At 34.3% G+C, this 26,418-nt stretch overlaps 1 protein-coding gene across 5 annotated transcripts in view; it reads left to right on the forward strand.

The window, feature by feature from the left end:
* ST3GAL6 (ST3 beta-galactoside alpha-2,3-sialyltransferase 6) overlaps window positions 1–26,418 on the forward strand; it is a 138,580-nt gene that overhangs the window by 23,205 nt on the left and 88,957 nt on the right. For 4 of the 5 annotated variants that reach the window (XM_074214310.1, XM_074214311.1, XM_074214307.1 and 1 more), the window contains exons 3-6: window positions 6,266–6,365; window positions 13,840–13,914; window positions 16,490–16,593; window positions 24,768–24,831. In XM_074214310.1, the coding sequence (XP_074070411.1) occupies window positions 6,266–6,365; window positions 13,840–13,914; window positions 16,490–16,593; window positions 24,768–24,831 (343 nt within the window). Of the gene's footprint in view, window positions 1–5,352; window positions 5,411–6,265; window positions 6,366–13,839; window positions 13,915–16,489; window positions 16,594–24,767; window positions 24,832–26,418 lie in introns of all 5 variants that reach the window. The other variant, XM_074214309.1, reaches the window with a different exon arrangement.

The following is a 26,418-nucleotide window of genomic DNA, read 5'->3' on the forward strand; positions in this document are numbered from 1 at the left end:
AACTAATGAAAGGTCCTTAAGTATTTCCAAAAAAAAGTGTTCCCTTTGTACCTCAGAGAAACCTCTGAGATAGGTGATTGACACTAGCTGAGAAATTCAGTGACTGCCCTGGTTGTTGTTTTTTTTTATTTTTTATTTTTGGCTAGGCAATGGGGTTAAGTGACTTGCCCAAGGCCACATAGCTAGGTAATTATTAGGTGTCTGAGGCTGGATTTGAAGTCAGGTACTCATGACTCCAGGGCTGGTGCTCCACTGCACCACCTACCCGCCCCTTGCCCTGGTTGTTTTTTACTTTGTTTGCAGCACTGTAGAAACAACTTTATTCTTCAAGTCCGGGTGCTAGACTTAAAAGAATAAACTTAAAAGAATTTGGAATCTCATTGATATGGGTGAGTACTTCCCTCTTAAAGGGTCATAGATCTACACCTTATTGATCTAAGGCAGTTAAATGGTACAGAGGTTAGACTTCTGAGCCTGGAGTAGGAAGACCTCAGTTCAGATCTGACCTTGCATATGTGGTACCCTGGGCAAGTTACTGTTTGCCTTAGTTTCCTGAACTGCAAAATGGAGATAATAATGGCTCCTATGTCACAGGATTGCAGTGAGTATAAAGCTGATGATATGGAAATGCCAAGCCAATAGTAGCTGCTATATAAATACTTATTGTTGCTGTTATCATCATCATCAGTATCATGCTTTTCTCTAGGCCCTCTGTGGTGGGTCTTCTTAGTGCCCTAGGGAACCTTCTTCTGTTGTCTTTTGACAGAGGTAGCATATCAGCTCTCCATCGATTATCCCTCACTCTGAACATGACCAGCCCATCTCTTTTTCTAATATATTTTAATTTTTTTGGGATGGGGCTAACCTTGAAATTGCATTAGTGTAGGCAGTCTGCCATGGCAGATTAACAAATATCTTACAACCTTTAGTTGTACAGTAGTTGCCTGGAACAACGAGGAGTTGAGACTTGCCCGGATTCGCAGAGTTAATCTGTGATAGAGGCACTTCTTAAAGTTGGATGTTTCTAACTCTGAGGCTGGTCTTCTCTCCACTCCTTATATAAGCATGTATCTCACCTCCAAAGGTACTATTGATTTCACTGTTTATAGTTATCTTTGGAATGTATCATATGATATTTTGGCAGCACCTTACTATTCTCATTATTTTGTTTGGCAGATGTGAGAGTTAATTTGAATTCTCTGAGCACACACAACCAGATGGTTAGGAAAAGTATTTTGAAGTGTGTTGGGTGATAGAGTAGGAAAGTCAATTTGAATAAAAGCTTAATCCTTGCATCTATTAAAAACAGTTTTTAATGAAAGGAAAATGCAAGGTAGTTCAGGTAAGGTATCTTCTAACTGTATATTCTATTGATTTGTTAATTCTTAGACATATTTTGCATCTTTTAATAGATGTTGCTTATTTGTCTATTATATAATCATTCAATTTTAGAGGCTTTCATCTTTTTTGCTGGTGAACTTTTAACACTGACTCAGAAAAATGAAGTTTTATATATATATATAATGTCACAAATTTAACATAAATTTTACTGAATACCACAAAATGTGCAAATAATAATAAAATACACAAAATTATATAGTATGAATTCCATATAGACCATTGATTCTCACAGAATGTTTTGTTGATTTTTTTTGCCAAACTCTTACTATGCTTGTAACTCAACCTTGCTAAAACAAATGGAATTGTATCCCAGTTGATTAACTTTTCCCCTTATTTATTACCATTAAATCTTAGATGAGATCATTAAAAGGTTTATTACCGGGGGCAGCTAGGTGGCGCAGTTGGATAGAGCACCGGCCCTGGAGTCAGGAGTACCTGAGTTCAAATCCAGCCTCAGACACTTAATAATTACCTAGCTGGGTGGCCTTGGGCAAGCCACTTAACCCCACTGCCTTGTAAAAACCTAAAAAAAAAAATTTATTACCTTGATGTAGAAACTTCTTTCAGACTCATCAATATTAATTGCAGTAGAACTAATTTTTATTGTTTTTTATAGTTGTAGGGATTGAACATTGATTATTATCTATAAAATCTTAAAAATTCATATTAATTTCATGATTTAAAATTTCACTTAAATGATGCAATTTTTTAAAACCAGCTATACATGGTGAAATTAGTTTTTCACAAGGCTAAGAAGATAGTTGTAAACAAAATAATTTTAATTGCTTTATAATAATTTTTATCTGATAAAAGACATAAGTCCATGTTCTTAATTCTCTTTTCTAGAAATATTCTTAGGAAGAACATTGGATTTATTATTTTTATTCAATGGAATATCTTTAAAATTTTTAAATTTAATCAGCTCTTAATCAGATTCATGCTTTGCAGTACCAATATTTAAATTCTCCCAAACTCGCTTGGTGGATTGGATTTTTATTCTTTCTGAATGTTAGCTGATTTTGATTGTAATGCTTCTGACTTCTTTAGGAATGTCAATCATTTAAGGAAAGTATTGCAAGGACTTAATGTTAGCTAATATCTTTTGCCAAACCAGAATAAGAAGATTGAGAAAAATGCATACAGAGTGTGGAACATGCACAAGTTTGCAGGAGTAGCAATCCATAAAGGGCACATCTCGGTACCAGTATTCAACCAATATTAATAATTTCAAGTTCTTTAGATACTGTTTCTCATTTGGCTTGAATTTTTATTAGATTGGCAGAAAAGGGGAAAAAAATTAGCCCAAAGATATTTTTAAATGATGTCAATGTTTATGTCAAATACTGAATTGTTATAATTGATCCTCAACTTTATTTCAAAAAAAAGATAAAAAAATAAAAACAAACCCAAACACATTAATGGAAAGGCTCTTTGAAAAATTGTGTAACAATATAAGGGAAGAGCATAATAACATAGGAGTGCCCAGTGCTCTTTTTTTTCCTATTATTGCGGCACATGCTGACTTTTATTTTCCTAAAATACTTTAAAGGGTATTTGTCCCAACAGAAATTCCTTTGGGATAATTTTTGGGCCCCTAGCATTTTCAAGGACTTACTAGAGGGTTTCTCTATCTAGTACTCTCAATCTTAAATACCCTGGTTTGCAGGGTTCCACTGGAAAAAAAATTAATATTTTTCTCTTATGTTAGATTATAATATATATATCTTTTAAGTGTATTAATTAATTAATATATATTAATATATATATCTTTTAAGTGTATAGGTTCTTTTCCAGTATGTGTCATTATAATTCAGATAAATTCTGAGATAATTTTTTCTTGTTTCAATATTCACATGCTGAAATCTATTGTGTCCATTTGTGAGATTCGCAATTATGGGGCATCATGGAGTCAGGAGACTTGAGTTCAAATATGGCCTCAGACACTGGCTACTTACTACTGTATGACCTTGGGCAAGTCACTTAACCCCATTGCCTTGCAATCCCCCCCAAAAAAAACAGAAAAAAAAAAGAAAGGTCTTACAGTTACTTCATGTCTGAGTTTGTTTTCCTTTTAAGTTAATGTGCTTGTTCTAGTTAAGGGTAAACTTGAAACTCTATTTGTCCTGTTCACTGTTAGGGATTATTTTAGGGACATTTGGGGTGCTTCATGGTGAAGAGGTCCAAATGGACTTTTCCTCTGATTCTGTAAAGATTACTTTATCTTATTAAAAGGATCCTTGGAGAGATTTTGGTGTGCCTTCTATGGAAAAACACATCTGTGTTTTCTCCAGACCTTGAAATTGGCTTACCCTATGTGTTAAAGCTAATTATGAATGAATTTTTATCCGAGATAGTTTGTTTTCTCATTTAAAGGTGAATTAGTGACTTCCAACAGAACTCCAGGCCTCTGATCATTGTGAAGAGTGCTTCAGGTGCTTGGGGATCATGTTTTTCTTAGGAGATAGGAATTTTAATTTTAATTTTTCCTTACCTTTTTTCTTTTTTTTTTCTGTTACTGTTGATTTGGAAGATTTATAAATATAGTCCCTCATAAATATAGTTTTACTTTCGAAAAAAGTTCAAGCTGTAGATCATAACTTTTCAAAATAATGTTATATGGTTTCCGATTTAAAAAGCTCTTCCCTGAAAAAGATAAGGAGGAAATAATAACTTTCTTATTAATTCCTAGTCTGATCTACAGAAGCAGTTATTTTATTTTCAAGAATTGAATATTTTAAATGTGAACAGAGTTAGATCGTATTTGTTGTATATACACATGATACACATGATCTTATGCCTTATGAACCTGAACATTGTATAGATTTAGCTTGTGATAGTGCACTGAAACAAGCATTTGAATATGTGAATCTTTTTTTTCAACTTTTTAATTTTTATTTATTTTAAGATAATGGGGTTAAGTGACTTGCCAAGGTCACAGAGTTAGCAATTATTAAGTGTCTGAGGCTGGATTTGAACTTGGGTCCTCCTGACTTTAGGACCAGTGCTCTATGCACTGTACCACTTAGCTGCCTCTGAACATGTAAATCTTTTTTTTTTTGTAGGAGACACATTTATCAGGATCACTTTATAAAACTCAAATGTAATTCAATTAAAAGTCATTCCACAAAAACAAAACAAAAAATTTTTGATGAGCATGAACATGTAAATCTTAACACAATTTTTTGTGTCCATGTGAATAGAGAGTGGTCTGGTTTATCAAAGTCATATGATTCTTACTACCATTCATGACATCTAGTTTTTGTGAATTGAATTTTTTTTGCTATATCTATTATAAAAGACAAACTATCACTTTCAATTGATTTGTAGTTGAAAAATAACTCTTAAATAGCAATGTCCTGTTTTGAGACACTTTGTTCAACCATCACATTTATTTTATGGTTATCTGTGTGTATATCTTATTGGCATCTGAGCTGAACCTTTTTCTTAGGAAGCAACACTGATTTTACAAATAAGGAAACAGGCTTAGAGTACTGAAATGACTTGATCAAGATTCCTTTAAATATAATAAGAACTGAGAATAGTACCTGAGACCAGATCTTCTTACTCTAAGTCCAGGGCTCTCAGAGTAGATTCTCTTGACCTTTTATTAGAATTTAAGAGCTATACTAACTATATTGTATTTGCCAAACTAAATGTCAACTAATTAATTCACAGTAATTTAATTAGATAGAAAATTAGAGCTTCTAAAATTTCTTGGTTATTTAATAAAATTGAAATCTTAATGGACTGTTTAGTTTTTATTTTTCTATTTTTGTGGAAAAAATTATGGTAATAGGTATATCTGTTGACTAAATGAGATATTTATAAAGTGCTTTGCAAACTTAAAAATAGTATATGAATGTCAGATATTGTCAAGTGTTCCTGCATTTATTGCTTTTACCGTGTTTCATGACAGAAGGAAACAAATATTTATACTTGTTTCTATACTAGACACTGGGCTAAGCTTTTAACAGATATCTCATTTGAACCTTCCAACAACCCTGAGAAGGTAGGTGTTTTTTTTTTTAATACCATCTTAACATTTGTGGAAATAGAAGTAGGCAGAAATTAAATGATTTGCCTAAGATCACACAGTGAAGAGGATTCCAGTCTTCTTGATTCAGGCCCAGCTTTCTAGTTGCCAACATGCCATTATCATCTAAGTAATAGAGACATTTAAAATTATATAGATTTAACTCTAGAAATTAGAAATATTTTCAGTAGTCTCTTTCCTATTGTATTTTAAATTCTTTTAATGATATTTAAGTAGAAATTTATAAAGAAAAATTATAAAATTGGTTTTTTAAAAGAATCATATCAAGCTTATAAATAAGAAAATGCTTTTTTCATTGAAGACTCACTTATTTCCCATTCTGAGAAAGAAAAAGATTTTCTTTTAATTCTTCATGGAAAGGGTTTTTGAATATGAACCACACACTCCCTTAACAATAGATTTGAGGATATTTAGAATGTATCTAATCCAACCCCTCATTTTATAGATGAGAAAGCTGAGATCTAGAGAGGGCCACTCATTTGTCCAAGGTCACACAGCAGAGTCATAACTTTGCTTTCCTCTAGGCTAGAGTTCCCCCTATTATGACCCAATGTTGATTACTTTGAAGGCTTCATTCCAGGAGTTTAGGAAACTATAGGAAGTTTCTATCACAGAATGAAAAATCCATTGATCAGTTTCCTTGACATTTCTGATATGGTTACATCTCTTCCCTGCTATTTTTTCCCTGAACTTTCTCTGTGTTCATCAAAAATGTGTACCTATATTTTTGTAATAATCATGATTCTCTTTTTTTCTTCTTCTCCAACCAATATCCTTAACAAAAATATAATTCCATGTGTTATATTTCAGGTGTTCTAGCAATGAGAGGATACCTGGTGTTCATAATTCTGAGTTGTGTCTTTCTCTATTATGTCCTTCATTGCATTTTGTGGAGAGAAAGTACCAGTTGGTAAGTTTTATTTTTCTGTTGAAAGAAAACACCTTGATTGATTGATTTATTGTAAATATGTGTTGAAATTAAGTTTTTTGTAGAAGTAAATGTTACCAGGTACTTCCTGTATCTCTCCTCATGCTCATGTATATTTTAATTGTAATAAAAATTAACCTGTTTACCTCAGTTTCTTCTCTCTAAAAAATGAACCATAGAAGGAAATAGCAAATCCCTCTAGCATCTTTGACAAGAAAACCCCAAATGATCATAAAGAGTTGGACATGACTGAATATAATCTGTATCATAAAGAGTTGAGGCTACACCCTATTTTATAAACAATAATATATTGTGATAAATATTTACAAAGCATTTTCATAGATATTATGAATTATTACACCATTTGTGATAGTCATTGCAATTAGTATTAAATATCCATTTCACAGAAAAAAAAGTTGAAATTCAGAGATTATCTGCTTATAAGCTACACAAGAAGGCATGCTAAGAAGTGAATCTTGGTCTCCTGATTCTAAATCCTATGCTTTGTCCATGATACTATTACTATTGTGCTATCTATGTGCTATTCATGATACCACACTGATCCTTGCTTTAGAAAAAAAAAAGAAAAAAAAGAAAAGTCTGTTGAAATACAGGACTCTATTGAGTAAATATCTTCAGGTCTCAGTAGTTCTGTTGAGAAATCATCCTTGATTCTTCTTCACTCACATTGACTCAATTGCCTGCCCTTGTCCACTTTATTATCACAAAATTGGTCCCATTTGCTCTACTCATATGACCAGCAGCCTGGTTAAGTAATTCATTTCCTTTTTTCTGGACCACTGTAAAGACTTCTAATTGTTTTTCCACCTTTCAGTCTCTCTTTTCTTTAATATGTTCTTATGTAACTCCCAAAATAATCCTTCTGAGGCTTGAATCCAACCATATTAATCCCTTACTCAGAATCCTTCAGTAACTCTTCATTGCTTGGATAGGATGAAATCCATATTCTTTAGTTTTTGCTAGGCCTTGTCTTCCACAAATCCTCTATCCAGATTTTTCACTGACTGCTCACTCCCATGACCTTACATTCCAGCCAAACTGGGTGACTAGTTTCTGACAGATCCTGAGGTTCTTTCTCCTACCTTTGCATAGATTTCTCCCCAGTCCTACTTATAATGGACTTCCTCCCCATCTTTGCTTCTAAGAATTCCAATCTCTCTTCATGTTGAGCTCAGCTGCCCCCTTCCTCCATGTAGCTCTTTTTTTCCTGGACAAAATTCTTGCCTTATGCTTATTATTTTTTATTATTTTATTTTCCCTATTAAACAAATTTTAACATTTATTTTTAGAACTGTGAGTTCCAAATTCTCTCCCTTCCCATCCCATTCCCTGCATTGAAAAAGCTAGTTATTTGATATCGATTAAAAATATGCAATCATGCAAAACATTTCCATAATAGGCATGCTATGGAAATAAACATAGACCTGCCCCCCCCCAAAGTAGCCTCAAGAAAAATAAAGTTTAAAAAAAAAAGTGTGCTTCAATCTGTATTCAGATACCATCAGCTCTGTCTTTAGGGATAGATAGTATTATTTATTATAAGTCTTTCAGAATTGTCTTGGTTCACAGCATTGCTGAGAAAAGGTAAGTCATTCATAACTGATCATCCATACTATTAGTTTGTATTTAGTACATTTCCCATTGCATTTGCTCATGTAAATCTTTCCAAGTTTTACTGAGAGCATCCTGCTCATCATTTCCATCATAATCATCCACAATTTGATCAACTATTCTCCAACTAATGAGCATCCCCTCAATTTCTAGTTCCTTGCCACTAGAAAAGAATTGCTATAAAAATTTATATATATATATATATATATATATATATGTATATACATGTTTATATATATACATACATGTATGTATGTATATAGGTCCTTTCCCTTCTTGTCTTTCATCTCTTCTGGAATATAAACCTAGTAGTGTTTGCTAGATTAAAAGTTAGGTATGGAGGCAAGCTAGGTGGCGCAGTAGATAGAGCACCAGCTCTGGAGCCAGGAGGACCTGAGTTCAAAATGGACCTTAGACACTTAATAATTCCTTAGCTGTGTGACCTTCGGCAAGTCACTTAACCCCACTGCCTTGCAAAAAAAAAACAACTTAAAAAAGTTAGGCATGTTTATTGGTAGTCCTTTGGGAATAGTTCCAGATTACTCAGCAGAATTGTTGAGTCATTTCAAACTTCCAACCGTGTAATGATGTTTAATTTTCTCTACCTCCCTTCCAGTGTTTGACATTTTCTTTTTGGTTCTTTATTAACCAATCTAATAGGTAAATGTAGTACTTCAGAATTGTTCTAATTTGCTTTTCTCCAATCAATAGTGAATCAGGACAGTTTTTTTTTAATATGGCCATAGATAGTATTAATAACATCATCTGAAAGCTGTTTATATCTTTTGATCAAATGATCAATTGAGAATGGCTCTTATTTTTTATAAATTTGACTCAGTTCTCTGTGTTTGAGAAATGAGGTCTTTAACAGAGAAATTGTCTTCTTACAGTTACTGTTGCCAACTACATTTCTCTCCATTTTATTCCCCTCATCCCCATTTGTACTATTCTTTCTTTCCTTTCACTCTGTCCCTCCTCAAAATTGTTTTGCTTCTGACTAGCCTCTCTCACAATCTTCCTTCCTTTCTATCACCACCTTTCTCTTCTCCCATCTCCTTCCACTCCTACTTTCCTCTAGGGTGAGATAGATTTCTATATCCAATTGATTGTGTATGTTATTTCCTTTCTGAGCCAATTTAGATTAAGGCTCTCTCATTCCACTACAAAATTTTTTTCTTGCCTCTTTTATGTGAAATAAATTACCCCATTCTACCTGCCCTTTTCCTTTTCTCCTAGTATATTCCCCTCTCAAGTCAACTCCATCTTTTTAAATATGTTATCCCTTCATATTCAACTCCCTCCTTTTCTCTGTCTAGGTAATTTTCTTCTAACTGCCTTGATAAATGAGAATGTTCTTTTGAGTTGTCAGTATCATCTTTCATGAAGGAATATAAGCAGTTCAACAACATTTAAGTCCCTTACAATTTGCCTTTCCTGTTTACCTTTTTATACTTTAGTCTCATATTTGATCAGTTCTGATCTTTTAATCAGGAAAGTTTGAAAGTTCCCTATTTCATTGAATGTCCATCTTCTGAAAGAGCATGTTTAATTTTGCTGAGTAATTGATTCATAGTTGTAATCCAAGCTCTTTTACTTTTTAGAATATTATGTTCCAAGCCCTACAATCCCTTAATAAAGAAACTGCTAAATCTTGTTATCCTGACTGTGTTATCCTCACCATGGCTCCACAATTTTCTTCTGGCTGCTTGCAGTATTTTTTCCTTGACCTTGGAACTCTATAATTTGGCTATAATATTCCAGCAGTTTTCATTTGGGGATCTTTTAGGAGGTGATCATTGTATTCTTTCAATTTCTCTTTTATCTTCTTCTTCTAGAATATCAAGGCAGTTTTCCTTGACAATTTTTTGAAAGATGATGTTGGGGTGGCTAGGTAGCACAGTGGCTAAAGCACTCGCCTTGGAATCAGGAGTACCTGGGTTCAAATCCAGTCTCAGACACTTAATAATTACCTAGCTGTGTGGCCTTGGGCAAGCCACTTAACCCAATTGCCTTGCAAAAAAAAAAAAAACTAAAAAAAAAGAAAGATGATGCTGAGGCTCTTTTTTTTTAAAATTATGACTGTCATGCATGTATTCCAGTAATTTTTAAATGATCTCTCCGAGATATATTTTCCAGGTCAGTTGTTTTTACAATAAGATATTTCATATTTTCTTCTAGTTTTTTCATTCTTTTGATTTGTTTGATTGTTCTTGGTTTCTTATAGTCATCAGTTTCCCTTTGCTCAATTTTATATTTTAAGGAATTATTTTCTTCAGTGAGTTTTTGCATCTCCTTTTCCATTTGACCAATTCTGCTTTTTTAAGGCATTCTTCTCTTCATGGGCTTTTTGTACTTCTTTTTTCCATTTGACTTAGTCTGGTTTTTAAGATCTTACTTTCTTCAGTAATTTTTTTTTGTGTCTCCTTCACTAAGCTGACAGTTTCCATGATTTTCCCATATCCCTCTCTTTTCTCTTCCTAATTTTCCCCTTTCTCCCTTACTTGATTTTCTTCATCCATGACCTGAGGCGATTTCATATTTTTTTTGGAAGCTTTGGATGTAGAAGTCTTGATTGTTATCTTCTTCTAAGTTTGTATTTTGATTTTCCTTATCTCCATAGTAGTTGTCTATGGTTAGATTTGTTTTCTTCTGTTGTTTACTCATCCCCCCCCCCCCACATGATTTGAATTCTTTGTTAAGGTAGGACCCTGCTTCTAGGTTGGAGGGTGCACTGTCCCAAGTTTCTGGGGTTTTTTACAGCTGTTTTCAGAGAAACTTTTAGGGACCTGCAAGTTTTTAGTTCTTTGAAGTTGATATGATATTAAGGAGAGATTTGTGCTGTGGTCTGTGGTCTGTGGGTGAGCACAAGCACTCCTTTCTCCCTGGAACTGTGTGTGTATGTGTGGGGGTGGGGAGTGGGGTCCTGTCTCTCCCTGCCCCCATCCCCTGAGACAGTAAACTCTCTGGTGCTACTGTTGCTCCTCATCCTGATGTGTCCAGGGACTGTGAACCAGATCAGAGTATGGTCAAAGCAAAAGAGTCCTGACTCACTGATAGCAAAGAGATCCTGTAATCTCCTTCTGACTCCCATACCATCCTGAGAGTTCTGGAAGCAGCAGATTCATGACACACAAGCCCTGCTTCCAGTCTGCTGTGGCCAGGTCCGCACTGCTGAGGCCTATGCTCCACTCTTACCCTGGTGCGGCACACTTTTCCTGCTGACCTTCCAAGTTGTCCTTGGTAGTCTAGGCTGAAAGGTCTAGAAACCACCACCATTGCCACTGACCCAGTTGCCCAGATGTCTGTTTCTGGATGGTTGGAACCAGTTTTTTCAGCCTGGACCCTGTTGCTCTGAACCTCTGCCACCCTAGTGTAACAGACACTTCCCACTGATATTCTAAGTTGTTTTGGGCTGGAAAATTGTGTCTCTCAGCCTTTTTGTGGGTTCTGCTACTCTAGAATTTGTTTAGGGTCATTATTCATAAATATTTTGACTAGTTTAGGAAAGAGCTCAAGCGAACCCTTGCCTTTATTTTGCCATTTTAGTTCCCTCCTGTCCTCTACTTGCTTTATGCTTATTTTCACGTGTTATGTTCCCTCAGTAGAATGTCAAGTCCTTTGAGGAATGAAACTATTTAATTTTTGTCATCATTGTCTTATATTACTTAACAAAGTACATGGCCCATAGAAAGTCTAATAAATATTAAATGAATAGAACTTACTATGGCATGGTCTCTAAACCTTTCATCATCCTGTGCACTTTAGAACCTAAACAAAGGGCAGCTAGATGGTGCAGTAGATAGAGTGCTGGCCTTGGAGTCAGGAGGATGGGAGTTCAACTCTGGCCTCAGACACAACACTTACTAGCTGTGTGACCCTGGGCGAGTCACCTAACACTGATTGCCTCACATCCAGGCCCATCTCCAGTTGACCTGATTGATATCTGACCACTGGACCCAGATGGCTCTGGCGACATAGAACAACATCCCCTCACTGAAATCCAGTTCACATGCTTGTCATGACATCACCTCCCTGATGTTGTGGTCTTCTTCAAGAACCAAAACAAGTAATTAAAAACCAGTCTTGAGGATTCCAGAAGATAGTCTTCAATACCTTCTTTTTTCTTGTTTCACTCTTCTTGGATCACTTTTTGTTCTTTTTTTTCTGTTTGAAATATACCTCTAAGGATCCAGAGGTACTTCTCAGGAAGTCATGACAGAATCTTTTAATTTTCTTCCTCAGTTTCTATCACAAACAACAACTATTAATTCATTTATGAATTAGACTTTGCAAGACAAATTTTAGTTGAAATGAGTAAAAGGAAAAGATTCCTAGCAAGGAATACTTTCTCAAACTGGACGTTGTAAGATAATGAGTTCCTTACCACAGGATGTCAGTGTGCAGATACTAGATGACCACTCCCCAGGGAATTCATGCTTCTAGTAGGGATGAATGAAGAAAAAACCCCAATAAATATTAAGTACCTCCTGTGTCCCAAGCACTGTGCTAAGAGTCCAAATAAAGAAGACAGTCCCTGTGTCAGTGCTCATGTCTCATTGGGAAAGACAACACATTAAAGTGGGCACACCATGATGGTGGGTGGCAAGACCTGGGAGTCCTTGTGGTACATTAGAGTATCTGCCCTATAAAGCAGAGAGTGGGTGCATGTGGCCCCTCCTATTGGGAGGTTGAAGTGAAATGGAGATCTAGGAGGCCCTCCAGCAGGGACTCGGACAGGAGGTCATTGAATTGGCTAATGAAATCCTTTCCACCTTAAAGACTTGATTAATCTTAAAAAAAATTTCAGTCAAGTTCATGGCACATTTTTGCTTTGAAGGTAGAAACCTCAATTCTGTTCTTAAATGTTAGGTTAGGCAACATGATTTGAGACCAAATGAATGAGATTTATTTTGGATCTCTATACTCCAATTTCCATTATATTGTTGACTTGTCAGCGCCAGGTCTTCAAGTCACTCTTTCTCTGAACTAAAATCCTACCTTCTGCAGGAAGCCTTCCCTAATCCTTCTTAATTCCAGTACTTGCCCTCTTTTAATTATTTCCCATTTTTCTCTTCTATAGCTTGCCTTGTATATTTTCATATGCCTGTTGTCTTCCTCCATTTGATTGTAAGCTCCCGGAAGGCTGCCCTCTGCCCCTTTTAGTGTCCTCCAGTGTACTTAAATCAGTTCCTTCAACAAGATAGACACTTAATAAATGCTTATTGATTTAAATTAAATCACTTTCTACTTGTCCTTAGTTTAGACCATATCTAGGGTAATTCCCTGAGGTGATTAGCTAACCAACTCTCTTTCCTTCTGCTTATGGTAATAAAATGATACATACTACAAATTTTAGATAAGACCCAGAGGATATGTGATATATAATGGGCAGTTTTCATAGAAAAAGAGCTACCAAAAGAGGGCATAGTAGATAGAGTTGACCTCAGATTCAGGAAATGTGTTCAAATCTTGCTTTTTACGTAGAAAGGCCAGTGGTTTCAAACTCAAACAGGGGCTACTAAACTTTACATAATAATCCCTGCTATCTATATATTCATTTAGTCTGAAGTTAACATTATCTTTGTTCAACTGTATTTTTATAGATTTTGTTAAATAATTTCCAATTACATTTTCATCATGTCCCCCAGATGTTTAGAATTACAGTCATCTACACTGATAAGAAACATAATTATTACAACAATGAAATCGAAGGTCTGGGATGAGGGAAATAATTAATTCTAGAAGTTAATGAGATTACAGAAGGATTTGTTTTCTTTTTAGCAGGCCCGCCAATCAATTAATTATTTGCTTTTTTGTCTCATAGGCTACGAGTTATAGAAATGAAAAGGTCACCAATGCTGACTTGTTCATTGAAGCCTGCTTTTGACTCGCTACTGAGGTAAAAATCAAAATGGAAATTTGGGATGTTATTGTTTTGTCTCAAAGCCATGTTTTTCTTGTTTCTCTGTTTTAAGGCAACTGCAAATAATAGTCACATTGTAACACTCTCAATCAGACATATACAAGGAAGAGCCTGAATATCCTGTTGCTTCTTGGCTTTAGAAAGAGAGTTCTATAAATATATTCAGATCCTAAAGAACTTTGAAATTTATGCCTGTTTGGCTGAGTGACATTAGACAGGATTTGTTGATGAAAAGGTCAACTATTTGACAGCTTTTCTTTTTTAAAAAATCAGATTGCCAATTGGTTATTTTTTACTCTTGCTATAGGACTAGTCTTCCTTCTTTTCTGATTCATATCTCCTGAATTAATCTTCTTTTTCTTTGGGATGTTTTTTGTTACTTCCCCCCCGTACAATATTGTAAATCTTTAGCCATAATTTTCAAGCACTCTACTAGATATAATCCCTTAAATCTATTCATCACTTCCACTAAATATTTATAAGGGTTATTTAAGTCATACCTATATGGTCTGATGGGTTTCCCTACTTTTTAAAATTTAAGTCTGAATTTTGTAACATAAAGATCATGATCTGAGTCACTAATGAGCTCTGGGTCTTGTTTTTTTATGTTATTATATTTTATTTTTTCCAATTACATACAAACATAGTTTTCAGCATTCATCTTTTTGTAAGATTTTTGAGTTTTACATTTTTCTATCACTCTTCCTTCCCTCCCACCTCCCCAAGATATCAAGTAATCTGATATAGTTGAGTGTTTAACATATTTCCATATTGCCATGTTGTAAAAAAAAGAATCAGAAATAAAGGAGGGGACAATCATAAGAGAAAGAAAGAAAGAAAGAAAGAAAGAAAGAAAGAAAGAAAGAAAGAAAGAAAATTTTTAAAAAGTGGACATAATATGTTTTACTCTGCATTCAAATGCCTTAGTTTTTTCTTTGGAATGTGAATGATATTTTCCATCACAAGTCTTTCAGAATTGTCCTTGATCACTGAGCTGCTGAGAGGAGCTGAGTCCATCATAGTTGATCATCTCTCAGTGTAATCATTAGTGTGTACATTGTTCTTCTGGGTCTGCTCACTTCATTCAGCTTCAGCTCATGCAAGTCTTCCTAGGCTTTTCTGAAGTTCATCTGCATTTGATTTGTTATAGAACAATAACACTTCATCACATTCATATACCATAATTTGTTGAGTCATTCCCCAATTGATGGATATTTCTTAAATTTCTAATTCCTTGCCACTACAAGAAGAGCTGCTATAAATATTTTTGCCCATTTGGGTCTTTTTCCCCTTTTTTATGATTTTTTTTTTGGGTACAGACCTAGTAGTGATATTACTGGATCAAAGGGTGTGCAAAATTTTATTGCCCTTTTGGCATAGTTTCAGGTCTTGCTTTAACTGACTGTAGAATTCTCCACCTTTGGCTGCACAGTATATAATCAATCTGATTTTTATATTGACCCTTTGTGATATTCATGTATGGAGTTGTAGTCCAGTTCCAATTGGATTAAGGCCAGTAGATTGTTTGAAAAATTATATCAAAATTGTTCTGTTGTTTTGTTTGTTGTCTTTCTCATTCCACCTCTAATATTCTTGATAAGATATCTTTAATTTGATCTCACATCAGATTTTCTTTGAATGATTTACCTTTCAGTTTTTCTTACTTTTTTGAGGCAATGCTGCTTCTAATCTTTCTCATCTATAACATTTTGCAGATGAGTTTTTCATCCACATCTATTACACTTGGCTGTCATGGTTTTTCTGTTTTGTTAGAGTACAATTACTGTACTCTTTTGGTCTCCTTATTGTGCTAGTTGCTTTAAATCCATTAAATCTCCTTAGAAAAATTTGATAATCCTCATCAGTATATTTTTATATCCATTTCCCTAAATTTCACTGACAATGGTTTCTGAGAATAGGCTATGTTGGATATGTCAATGTCTTTATCTTTTCTTTTGATATTTTTTGTTTTTACTATAACACTATCATGGTTTGAATGCATTCTATGTGAATCAGAATTTTTTTTGATTGATTGCATGTTATTCCTAGCATTATTCTCATACTCCCTTTTTGGTAGGAATATTCTAACTTCTTAGCTTAAATGTGTGTGGGTCTCTATATCTATATGTGTATGTATTTGCATAAATATGCAGAAATTTGTACAAAGTATGTGATAAAGTTATTATGTAAGTTGTTCCAAAAGTCTTAATGCTGTTTAGAAATCTTAAGTCTTTATAAAAAATTAAAACTTTTATTATTTCAGTATTTTTAATACTTCAGCATTATATATAATATATATGTTATATATTATATATATTTTATTATTGGTGTTATTTTATAGTATTCATTTTCACTGCCTTGATAACTTAATACCTAAATTATATTTTAATATTAGATTTAAAAATCCAAGCACAGTGCCTAACCCATGGTAAGAACTTCAGAAATGACTTGACTTGTTGACTCAGAAAGTAATACAGTGCTGATATTTTGAGTTGATTAGACTAAGCTATTATGGCATTTTAATAAAATAAAACTTTTTTCACTTCCTTAGTTTTCGTGGAATATATCCTTTCTTGTGTACAAGTGCTTTAAAAACGATAGCTACTCTTCATGAAAATGATAACATTGCACTACCCTACGGGCTAAAGAAATCAGGTTAGTAATTTTCCTTTTATTCGATGTTGTTAGAGTAGAATGGTTTACAAAAACTGAATTTTAATGACATTGACTTATAAATTATTTATCTTCTCTGGTAAGTAAATTTTTATTTTCATGATGGCACAGTACATAGCTTGATAGCCTTGGAGCCAAGAAGACTCATCTTCCTGAGTTCTAATCTGGCCTCAGACACTTGCTAGTTGTGTGACTCTGAGCAAGCTACTTTACCCTATTTGCCTAAGTTTCCTCATCTATAAAATTAGCTGGAGAAGGAAATACTGTAGCATCTCTGCCAATTAAGCCCCAAATTGTGTCAGAAAGCATCAGATACAACTGAAACAACTGACAATAACAATCTTCTAATGTTTCAGAGAAGTTTGAGGTATTAGCATTATTGGAAAGAACACTGTACATGAAATCCAGGAAGTCCTAGATTCAAATCCTAACTCTTGTGATTGGTCATGTTACCCATGACAACTCTTACTAAGCCTTAGTTTCCTCAGCGGAAGAATGGGGATAATAGTTTTGCTTATTCATAAGGCTATTGTGAAAATCATGAGATGATATACACAAAGTTTTTGTTAAATCTTAAAGTTCTATAGAAAAATCAGTTAATAGTTGCTACCACCACCAGCAGCATTAATATTACTGCTACTGCTTTAGGTTAATAATGAACAAAGTTACATATGAAATATTGCTACTACTATAGCAGGACGGTATGAAATAAGAGATTAAAAAGGTCAATTTTAGAGTAGAAGTTTTTGTATTTTTAATATCCTAGTTTGGCCACTCTGTCACTTATCAGTTTAGGTTATTTAATTTTATTCAGCTACAAAATTATAATGATAATTCTTGTTCAAATTATGTATAATATGAACATTTTGACATTTGTTAAATATACTTCTGATGATTCAGTTTGTTGTTGTTGAGTTGTTTCAGTTGTGTCCAGCTCTTCAATGACCCCATTTTGGAGTTTTCTTGGCAAAGATACTAGTGCTTTTCCATTTCCTTCTCCCGCTCATTTTACAGATGAGAAACGGAGGCAAACAGGGTTAAATGATTTGCCTGAGGTCACACAGCTAGTCCAAGAGGTCAGCTAGCTATGTGTTATGATTCAGTAGCTCCTGGGAAACTTTAAGAATGAATTTGGAACTTTCTGGACATGTGTCCTTAAAGTTTATTATTCTATCATTTGTGAAAAAAAATTGTTTACTAAGCAAATCAGTAGTAAAATATATGAAACATATATTTTAGCCAATTGGATCCCTGAAAAAAAATCTGCTTTTAAGTTTAATCTATGTTATTAAAAATTTTTCTATCACTTTAAGTTTAGACAGTCATTACAATAATAAATCAAACCTAAATTTGTGGTACTCACCTATTTCTAATATATAAATATTCTCACTGAAGATTTAACATTCAACTTTCACTAAGCTGGCTCCAGCCTACTCCTAATTTAAGCTACAACTACTTTGGAAATAGGATTTGATCATATACAATGAATATACTAATCACATCATAATTCTTTATTTAATAAAATAATTACAAGGCTAAAGTTTTTGATTCTAGTCAGAAAAAATTACCAAGTTTTCTGAAAAATCAAGTTTTTAAAGTTTAATTGCTTTAAAAAATTTATAATTCCAAATTTTCACTGTCATGTTATCCTAAAATTGCAAAAATGGAAATATTCTTAAAGATGATCTGTTTGGATCCTCTCCTTTTGCAAATGAAGGAAAAAGACCAGAAAAATTAAACAGTTAACCAGAGTTCATTTAGTTGATGGTAGAGCTGTGATTGGAATTTCAATTTCTTTTTTTCCACTCCTCTGCAAATGCTATAAATTTCAACTGGTCCACTGATTTTTAATGTGGGAAGTACAAATTTTTTTTTTAACATGACAACAGGAAAGGTCCTAGAAAAGTCTAGCAAAATTCTAAAAGAAATACCAGAAGTAATAATGATAAGAAAATCATAACTCTGAAGCCCGTTTCAATCTCTAAACCTAAAATCTCATGATCCTATCCAATCGAGAACTTCCCAAGATGACTGCCAGAAATGTGAAGACACAAACTGAAGATAAGCAAAAGGAGAAGTATGCCACAATGCCCTCATAGTTAGCAGGGCAGTAAGAGGAGAGGGTCAGTGCAGTGCTTGAGCAGCACAGACAGTCGGAATCTTAATTCTTGTCAGGGTCATAGCAAAGTCAGAGCCAACTAAATGTTGGAGCTATTTTTCAAGAAGAAAAAGACAAAGTACAGATGGAGGTCACAACCTTCATTGGGATGCCAAGAGACAGAACCCACACCCAGGGCTTCTGGCAGAGGATAAGACCCAGTCCTATGCTCCTTCGAGAATGCCAGGAATATTCTAGAGAAGGGATGGGATCAGAGTCTGCCACCCCGGTATACAAGAGAATGAGAGCATAATCTGGTCCTAGCACAAAAACTTCATCTAGAAATGGAAGCTTAAAGTTATAGATAAACTGAAGAAAATGATGAACACTGGACAGCAATAGGTTGGGGTGAGCAGAAAAAAAAAAACTGCAAGCAGAGCCTCAGATAAAGAAATGGTTTTGTCACAAGGACTCCAGAAGGCTAGAAGAAATGAAACAAGAAAGAAAAATAGGAAATCAGAGCTCCTGAGGAAAAGTGTGGGAAGGAGAATAAATAGGTTAGATTGGAAAGTGGAAAACTGGGGCAGCTAGGTGGTGCAGTGGATAGAGGACCAGCTCTGTAGTCAGGAAGACCTGAGTTCAGATCTGGCCTCAGATACTTGCCTAGCTGTGTGACCTTGGGCAAGCCACTTAATCACATTGCCTTAAATAAATTTTTTAAAAAAGTAGAAAGCATTATCCTCTGAGAAATAGCATTGAGATGTCATGAGAGCACAAGAAATTTTAGCCATATATTAAGTATCTTCCTGGTTAATAAGGGATAAAGGTAATCATGAGGATCAAATGGACAGTTTTGATAATATAAAATTAAAAATGCTTGCACAGAAAAAAAGATTATTATAGTTAGAAAGGAAACCAGTGAACTGGAAAAAAAATCTTTGAAGCAAATTTAATAATAGTTAGCATTTATATAGCACTTTCAGGTTTGCAAATAACTTTACTAATATTCTCATTTTTTCCTCACACTAATAACTCTGAGAGGTAGGTGCTCTCATTATCCCCATTTTATAGATGAGGAAACTAAGGCAGGCAAGTCATATGCCTGGTTTTCGGTTGCACAATCTGAAGCAGGATTTGAACCTTTGTCTTCCTGACCAACTTTCTATAGCTGTACCACTTACCTACCTCTGATGAAGATCTGATAGTAGGGAATCCAATAAGAATCATTTCCCCAATAGATAATAGATATCAACAGGCAATTCTCAAAAGAAAAAAGCCAAGCTATCATTGATCATATAAAAATGTTCCAAATTAATAATCAAATGCAAATGAAAACAAGCTCTTCGATTTTTTCTCATTACCCATAAGTTAGCAAAGATGACAAAAATAAAATACTATAACATTTGTGATAAGAGTCATGAAAGGACAAACACACTGATTGGTTGAACTGAGTTGGCCCAATCATACATTAAAAAAAAAAATTTGCAACTGAGCTTCAAAAGTTGCCACTGAGTTAGTGATAAAACTATTAGGCATATCCCCAAAGAATCACACAGAGAGGAAGGTATCCATGTGTAGAGAAATTTTTATAGCAGTACTTTTTGTGGTAGCAAAAAACTGGAAACAGGGTCCTTATCAATTAGATATAGTTGAAGACAATATGGTCTATGATTGCAATTGATTAGTAATTGCTAAATGAAATGATGAAAAGGACAGATCTAGTGAAATCTGTAAAAACTTGGATGATGCAGAAGAAAGTGAATAGAACCAAATGAAAAATGTATAGTGATTATAATGTATAAGAAAATATGTTTAAAAGAACTAAGAATTCTGATCAAGGCAATGTTGCATTAGGTTTAGAAAAGTATTATGAATAAGAATGATTCCTCTCTCTTTACAGGGAGATGTTGGTGCTTGTGAGACATATTTTTAGGTGGGAACAATATAACACAAATTTATCTTACTTATTTATACTTATTTTGTAGAAGTGAGGGTCTCTCTGGGAATGGTGGCATTTTGGGAGAAAGTAGATATAGTCATGACGTAAAACAAATAGAAAAGAAAGAAAAAGGGATCAACGAAACCATTAAAAACCCAAAAGAAGAGAGCAAAGGAAGTTTAGAAGGGAACAGAGAGAAGTAGGGTAATGGTGATTCCACCAATTTAGATTCAATAAAGAAGAGAGACTATTAATACTATTAATAATGTTTTTAGGTAAAAATTAAAGCTGTTTACAACAAATCCTGGGGATGTCTATATTCATAAGGAAAAATCAAAATGGTTATGCCTCCTTGATTTTAAGGTCATTCAAATAGATAAATATGTGTCTGAGGTCAGATTTGAACCCAGGTCTCCCTGACTCCAGGGCCAGTATTCTATCCTTTGTACCACCTAGCTGCCCCTGGTTATGCCTCTCTGACTCTCTCTTCTCCGCCCTAAAAAAAAGTTAGTTCATTGTGACTCAGGAATTTGGAAAACATAGAAATTGCATTTTCACAATTATTTACATTCTATATTGTGTGTATATATATCTCTTGATTGTAGCATACATTTAAATAAAATTTATTCCTAATCTTATGGGAAGATAACAGGTATCATTAGATATGTGTGTATATGCATAGAAGGGATGTAATATGCTTTTAAAAAAATGAAGTTCATATTTATTTACAATGAAACACATTGTATTTTTCTATTTGATTTATTTTTTTAATATAATTTCATTTTTTTCAATTAACATGAACAAAATTGTCTCTTTCTTCTTCCCTATCCCCTTCCTGCTCCAGTTGGGGAAAAAAGAAAAAGAAAAGCGAAATCTTTGTGACATATACACAGTCAAGTAAAACAAATTCTTGTATAACCTATGTCCAAAAAAAAAAAATTCTCATTCAGAGACTATATCTACTCTTTCAGGAGATGGGTATTATGCTTCATCACTGGCCTCCTAGAATCATGATTGGTCATTGCATTAATTGGCCTTTTCAAGTCTTTTTTTTTTTAGTTTTTTTTTTTTTAGTTTTTGCAAGGTAATGGGGTTAAGTGGCTTGCCCAAGGCCACACAGCTAGGTAATTATTAAGTGTCTGAGGCTGGATTTGAACCCAGATAACTCCTGACTCCAGGGCCAGTGCTCTATCCACTGTGCCACCTAGCTGCCCCTTTTTCAAGTCTTTCAAAGTTAACTATATGTAAAAAGTGAACTTAGTACCTTTTTCCCCTAAATCTTCTATACATCTAATTTCCCTATTACTTCTTAAAGCAACACTATCCTCCAGTTCCTCAGGCTGGCAACCAAGTTATAATCCTTAATTCCTCATCCTTATCCAATCTATTGACAAAGTCTGAAGACTACACTGTTTGTAATATCTGTTTGATACGCCCCCCCTTCTCTCCTCCAAGTACCGCTTGTATTCTGGTACAGACCTTCAACAATTTATGCTTGGACTATTGCAGTAAGCTGCTGCTGGGTTTTCCTACCTCAGGTCTCTCCCCACTCCAATCCATCCTCCATTTAGCCACCAAAGTGCTTTTCCTAAAGCACAAATTGGGTCAATGTTACTCTTCCCTCACAACTCAATAAACTCCAGGGGTTCTTATTCCTTCTTTTCAGAATTAAAAGCAAAATTCTCTGGTATTCAAGTTTCTTCATAAGTCCTTCCCCACCTTTTGAGGTACACCTTACTCCTCACCACATCTTCAGTCTAAGGACACTATACACTGGCCTTCTTGCTATTCCTAGCACAAGACGCCACCCCACCTCTCCTCTTCTGGTATTCTCTCTGGCTATCCTTCCTCCTTAGAATGCTCTCCTTCACATCCCTACCTCTTGCTTTCCTGGTTTCCTTTAAGTTCCAAATAAAACCTCATCTTCTCAACTTCCAGCCCTTGGTCTGGTACTGCCACAGTAACTGTAGGTGGGACTCAAAATTCAATAAATTTAGGAGTGAATTAATAAGCATATTAATTTTTTAATTTAGGAGTCAATTAATTAAATTAAATTAATGAATTATTAAATTAAATTAAAAATTAAATATTGACAAAATATAGCAGGTGAATGATATTATAAATATCTAAATGACCCTTAGCAGAGAAAAGATTCCCCACTCCTATTCTACAGGAAACTTCTCAAAATCCTTCTAAATTCTACTGCTTTCCTTCTGTTATTTCCTATTTGCCAAATACATAATTTTTCTTTACATTTTTGTTTGCTGAGTGCCCCATTAAATTGTGAGCTCCCTGAGGACAAGTGTTGTATTTTGTAGCACAGTGCTTAATAGTAGATGCTTAATAGATGTTTATTGACTGAATGATTGATAGTGTTATGACTTATATTTTTGTTTTGTTTTGTTTTTAGGTTTTTTGCAAGGCAAATGGGGTTAAGTGGCTTGCCCAAGGCCACACAGCTAGGTAATTGTTAAGTGTCTGAGACTGGATTTGAACTCAGGTACTCCTGACTCCAGGGCCAGTGCTTTATCTACTGAGCCACCTAGTTGCCCCCAATGTTATGACTTATGATATAAATTGTTTTTCCTGGTTCTGCTCACTATATTTTGTCTTCAGTTCATATAAGGTCTTCCCAGGTTTCTCTGAATCCATTCCTTTCATTATTTCTCACATCAGTCTTATTCAGCTACATTCATGTATATTCATATACCTGATTTTGTTCAGCCATTCCTCAATTGATGATCACTCCCTTGGTTTCCAATAGTTTGCCATTACAACAATAGCTGTTCTAAATATTTTTGTACATTTGAATACTTTTTTCCTTCTTTGGATTTTTTTAGTTTATAGATCTAATGGTATTGCTAAATCAAAGAGTATGAAATTTTAATTCCAAATTCTTTTACAACTCTACCTGTTTTCTCACATCCTTTTCAGAATTTGTCATTTTCTGCACTTGACAACTTTGTGGCCAATATGATGGGAGTGGATTAGAACATCAGAGTTGCTTTGATTTGCATTTTTCTAATTATTAGAAATTTGGAACTTTTAAAAGAAATGCAACTATCTCCTAGATTAGATTTCATCCTGTGAACTTCCCATTGGTCAATAATATAAGGGAATCACTGAAAAAAATGTGGAGGAATGTGGCTTAGCAGTTTTTGATTTTAAACTATATTATAAAGCAGTAATTTTAAAAAACCATCTGGTGTTAAGAACTAGAGTGCTGATCAGTAGAATAGATTAGGTACACAATTCACAGTAGTAAATGAACACAGAAATTTAATGTTTGATAAACCCAAAGATCCAAGCCTTTGGGCAAGAACTTGCCATTTGACAATTGCTAGGAAAAATGAAAGCAGTTTGGCAGAAACTAGGCATAGACCTACATCTTTTAACTTCAGATTGAAAATGGGTGCATAATTTAGACATAAAGGATATCATAAGCAAATTAGAGGAGCATGGAAAAATTTACCTCAAATTTATGGAAAAGGGAAGAGTTTATGACTAAATCAGAGATAGAGACATTTAGGGGAAGTAAAAAGAATACAAAGAAAGGCAATAAGACCTTAAAGGGCCATTTCTTTTCTGAGTTTAATTTTATTGTATCCTATTACTATGAGTAGACATCTTATCTAAGTTTAACATCTATAGAACACTGGTTAGTATACCAAGAGGTGATAGCTAAACTCCTTGAATATTGAGTGCTATTTTTGGACAGGTTCTTCATCAGAATTACTAGATTGTTATCAAACTGTCACTTGCATTATTGCTCAAGATAAAAATTAGGGGGGAAGCTAGTGTCCTGGGGTCAGGAGGACCTGAGTTCAAATCTGGCCCTACACACTTAATATTTACTAAGCAGTGTGACATTGAGCAAGTCACTTAACCCCACTGCCTTGTGAAAAAAAAAATTAGAAAGGTTGAATTTATTGGATATTTCAAATGGTAAAGTTAACATGTGAGATTAATTCTTCCTATGAACTGGCTCATTGCCTTTTCATATAGATAAAGCATATGAAAACTATAAATAGGTAAAAATACTAAGGGAGGAGGAAGTATCTTGATTCAATATTTTAATTTGTAATCTATTCATTCTTTCCCATTTTTTCTTTTTTAAAGCACATCATTTCTACCTTGCTCTTTCAAGACTTCAGAGTTGTGACCTGTTCCCCGAGTCTGACAAGTGAGTTTGTTTTCTGTTGTTTCTGTCTGACTTAGCTAAGACATAATATAACATTTTAGTTGTACTTAGAGATATCTGATAGTGCTCATGCCTAGAAGTTTCAAATGAGTTTGCACTAAACAAGTGCAATTTTAAGATTTTATGAATTTTAAACTGCACTAAGACTTTTGGGACATGCTATAGATAAGTACTTTACCTAGGTATGCACTTGGAATTAGGAAAACCTGATGAGTCTGAATCCTGCCTCAGATATTTATTAATTGTATGACCCTGAAGTAAGTTGGTTAATCTCCTTCAGATTCAGTTTCTCACATAAATAATGAGGCTAAGAATATGTCACTTACTTCCTAGGGTTGTTGTGAGCTTCAAATAAAAAATGTAAAACACCAAATGGCAACTGCTTAGCAATAGTTAAATAGTTATGGTAGTAGTGGTGGCAGTGGTAATAGTAGTAATAGGGTAGTGGTAATAGTAAGAGTGGCTGTAGTTGTTGTGATGGTGGTTGTGGTAGTAGTGGTAAAAGTAACAGTACTAGTAGTAGTAGTAGTAGTTGTCACTGTTGTCATAATAGTAGACACCACCACTTACGGAACACTCAGCAGGACTGTTTTTCTTACTCCTGGCCCTCTATAATACATAGGACAAAGGATAAATGGGAAAATCTGTGTTATGTTTTTTATATATATATATTACACACACACACACACACACACACACACACTTGTGTGTATATTACACACACTCACACACTTGTGTGTACACATACCCCCTCACACATATGTATGAATGTATGTATATCTGTCCTATCTTTATTCCTCCCATGTTTAGATTCATGCTACTATTGATAATTTCTTCTGGGATATCTATATCATCACACCTAGGATTTTGTCCTAGGTTGACCTATTTTTCTTTACAGTGTTTCACCAGCACCTTTTCTAGAGTTGAAGTTACCCCTTCTAACACTTAAGGAGAAGGTTTAGAGAGCATTTTCTTAGACATTTTTGAGGATATCTCCCCAGTCTCTTTCAAAGAAGCTACTGATTTGAAGGAATTCAAGAAAATATTTCTCTTCCTCAAAATGGCAAAGTGTTTTCCTTAAAGATTTGAGTACAGATCTTTCATAAAATTTAATCCTCATTGATGTACTGTTTTGTTTTGAATGAATTTTCCCCATTATTTTTCTTCTGTTAGTGTTATATCTTTTGTAACTTTTAGTATAACTAAAAGCTCAGTTCTATAATCAGATGCATTGTAATATATTCAACAAACAAGTTACCCATAACATTTGGTTGCTTTTAATATAGCTTCAAGAACTTGTACTCTGAAGAAAGGGATTTTTTGTAAATCATTTTGAAGCATTACAACATGAACATATATATGAAACTTGACCCTAGGGTTTGATTGCCAGTATATTTTCCCCACTCAGTAGTTTTTTTCCCCCCAATTGCATGTAAAGCTAATTTTATTGAAAACTATTCATTTTTGTAAGATTTTGAGTTCCAAATTTTTCTACCTTCTTCCCTTATCATCTCTCCAAAACAGCAAGCAGTCTGATGTAGGTTATACAACTACAATCATGTTAAGCAT

Source organism: Macrotis lagotis, chromosome 1, assembly GCF_037893015.1.
Source record: "Macrotis lagotis isolate mMagLag1 chromosome 1, bilby.v1.9.chrom.fasta, whole genome shotgun sequence".
In the NCBI taxonomy this organism is placed as follows: Eukaryota; Metazoa; Chordata; class Mammalia; order Peramelemorphia; family Peramelidae; genus Macrotis; species Macrotis lagotis.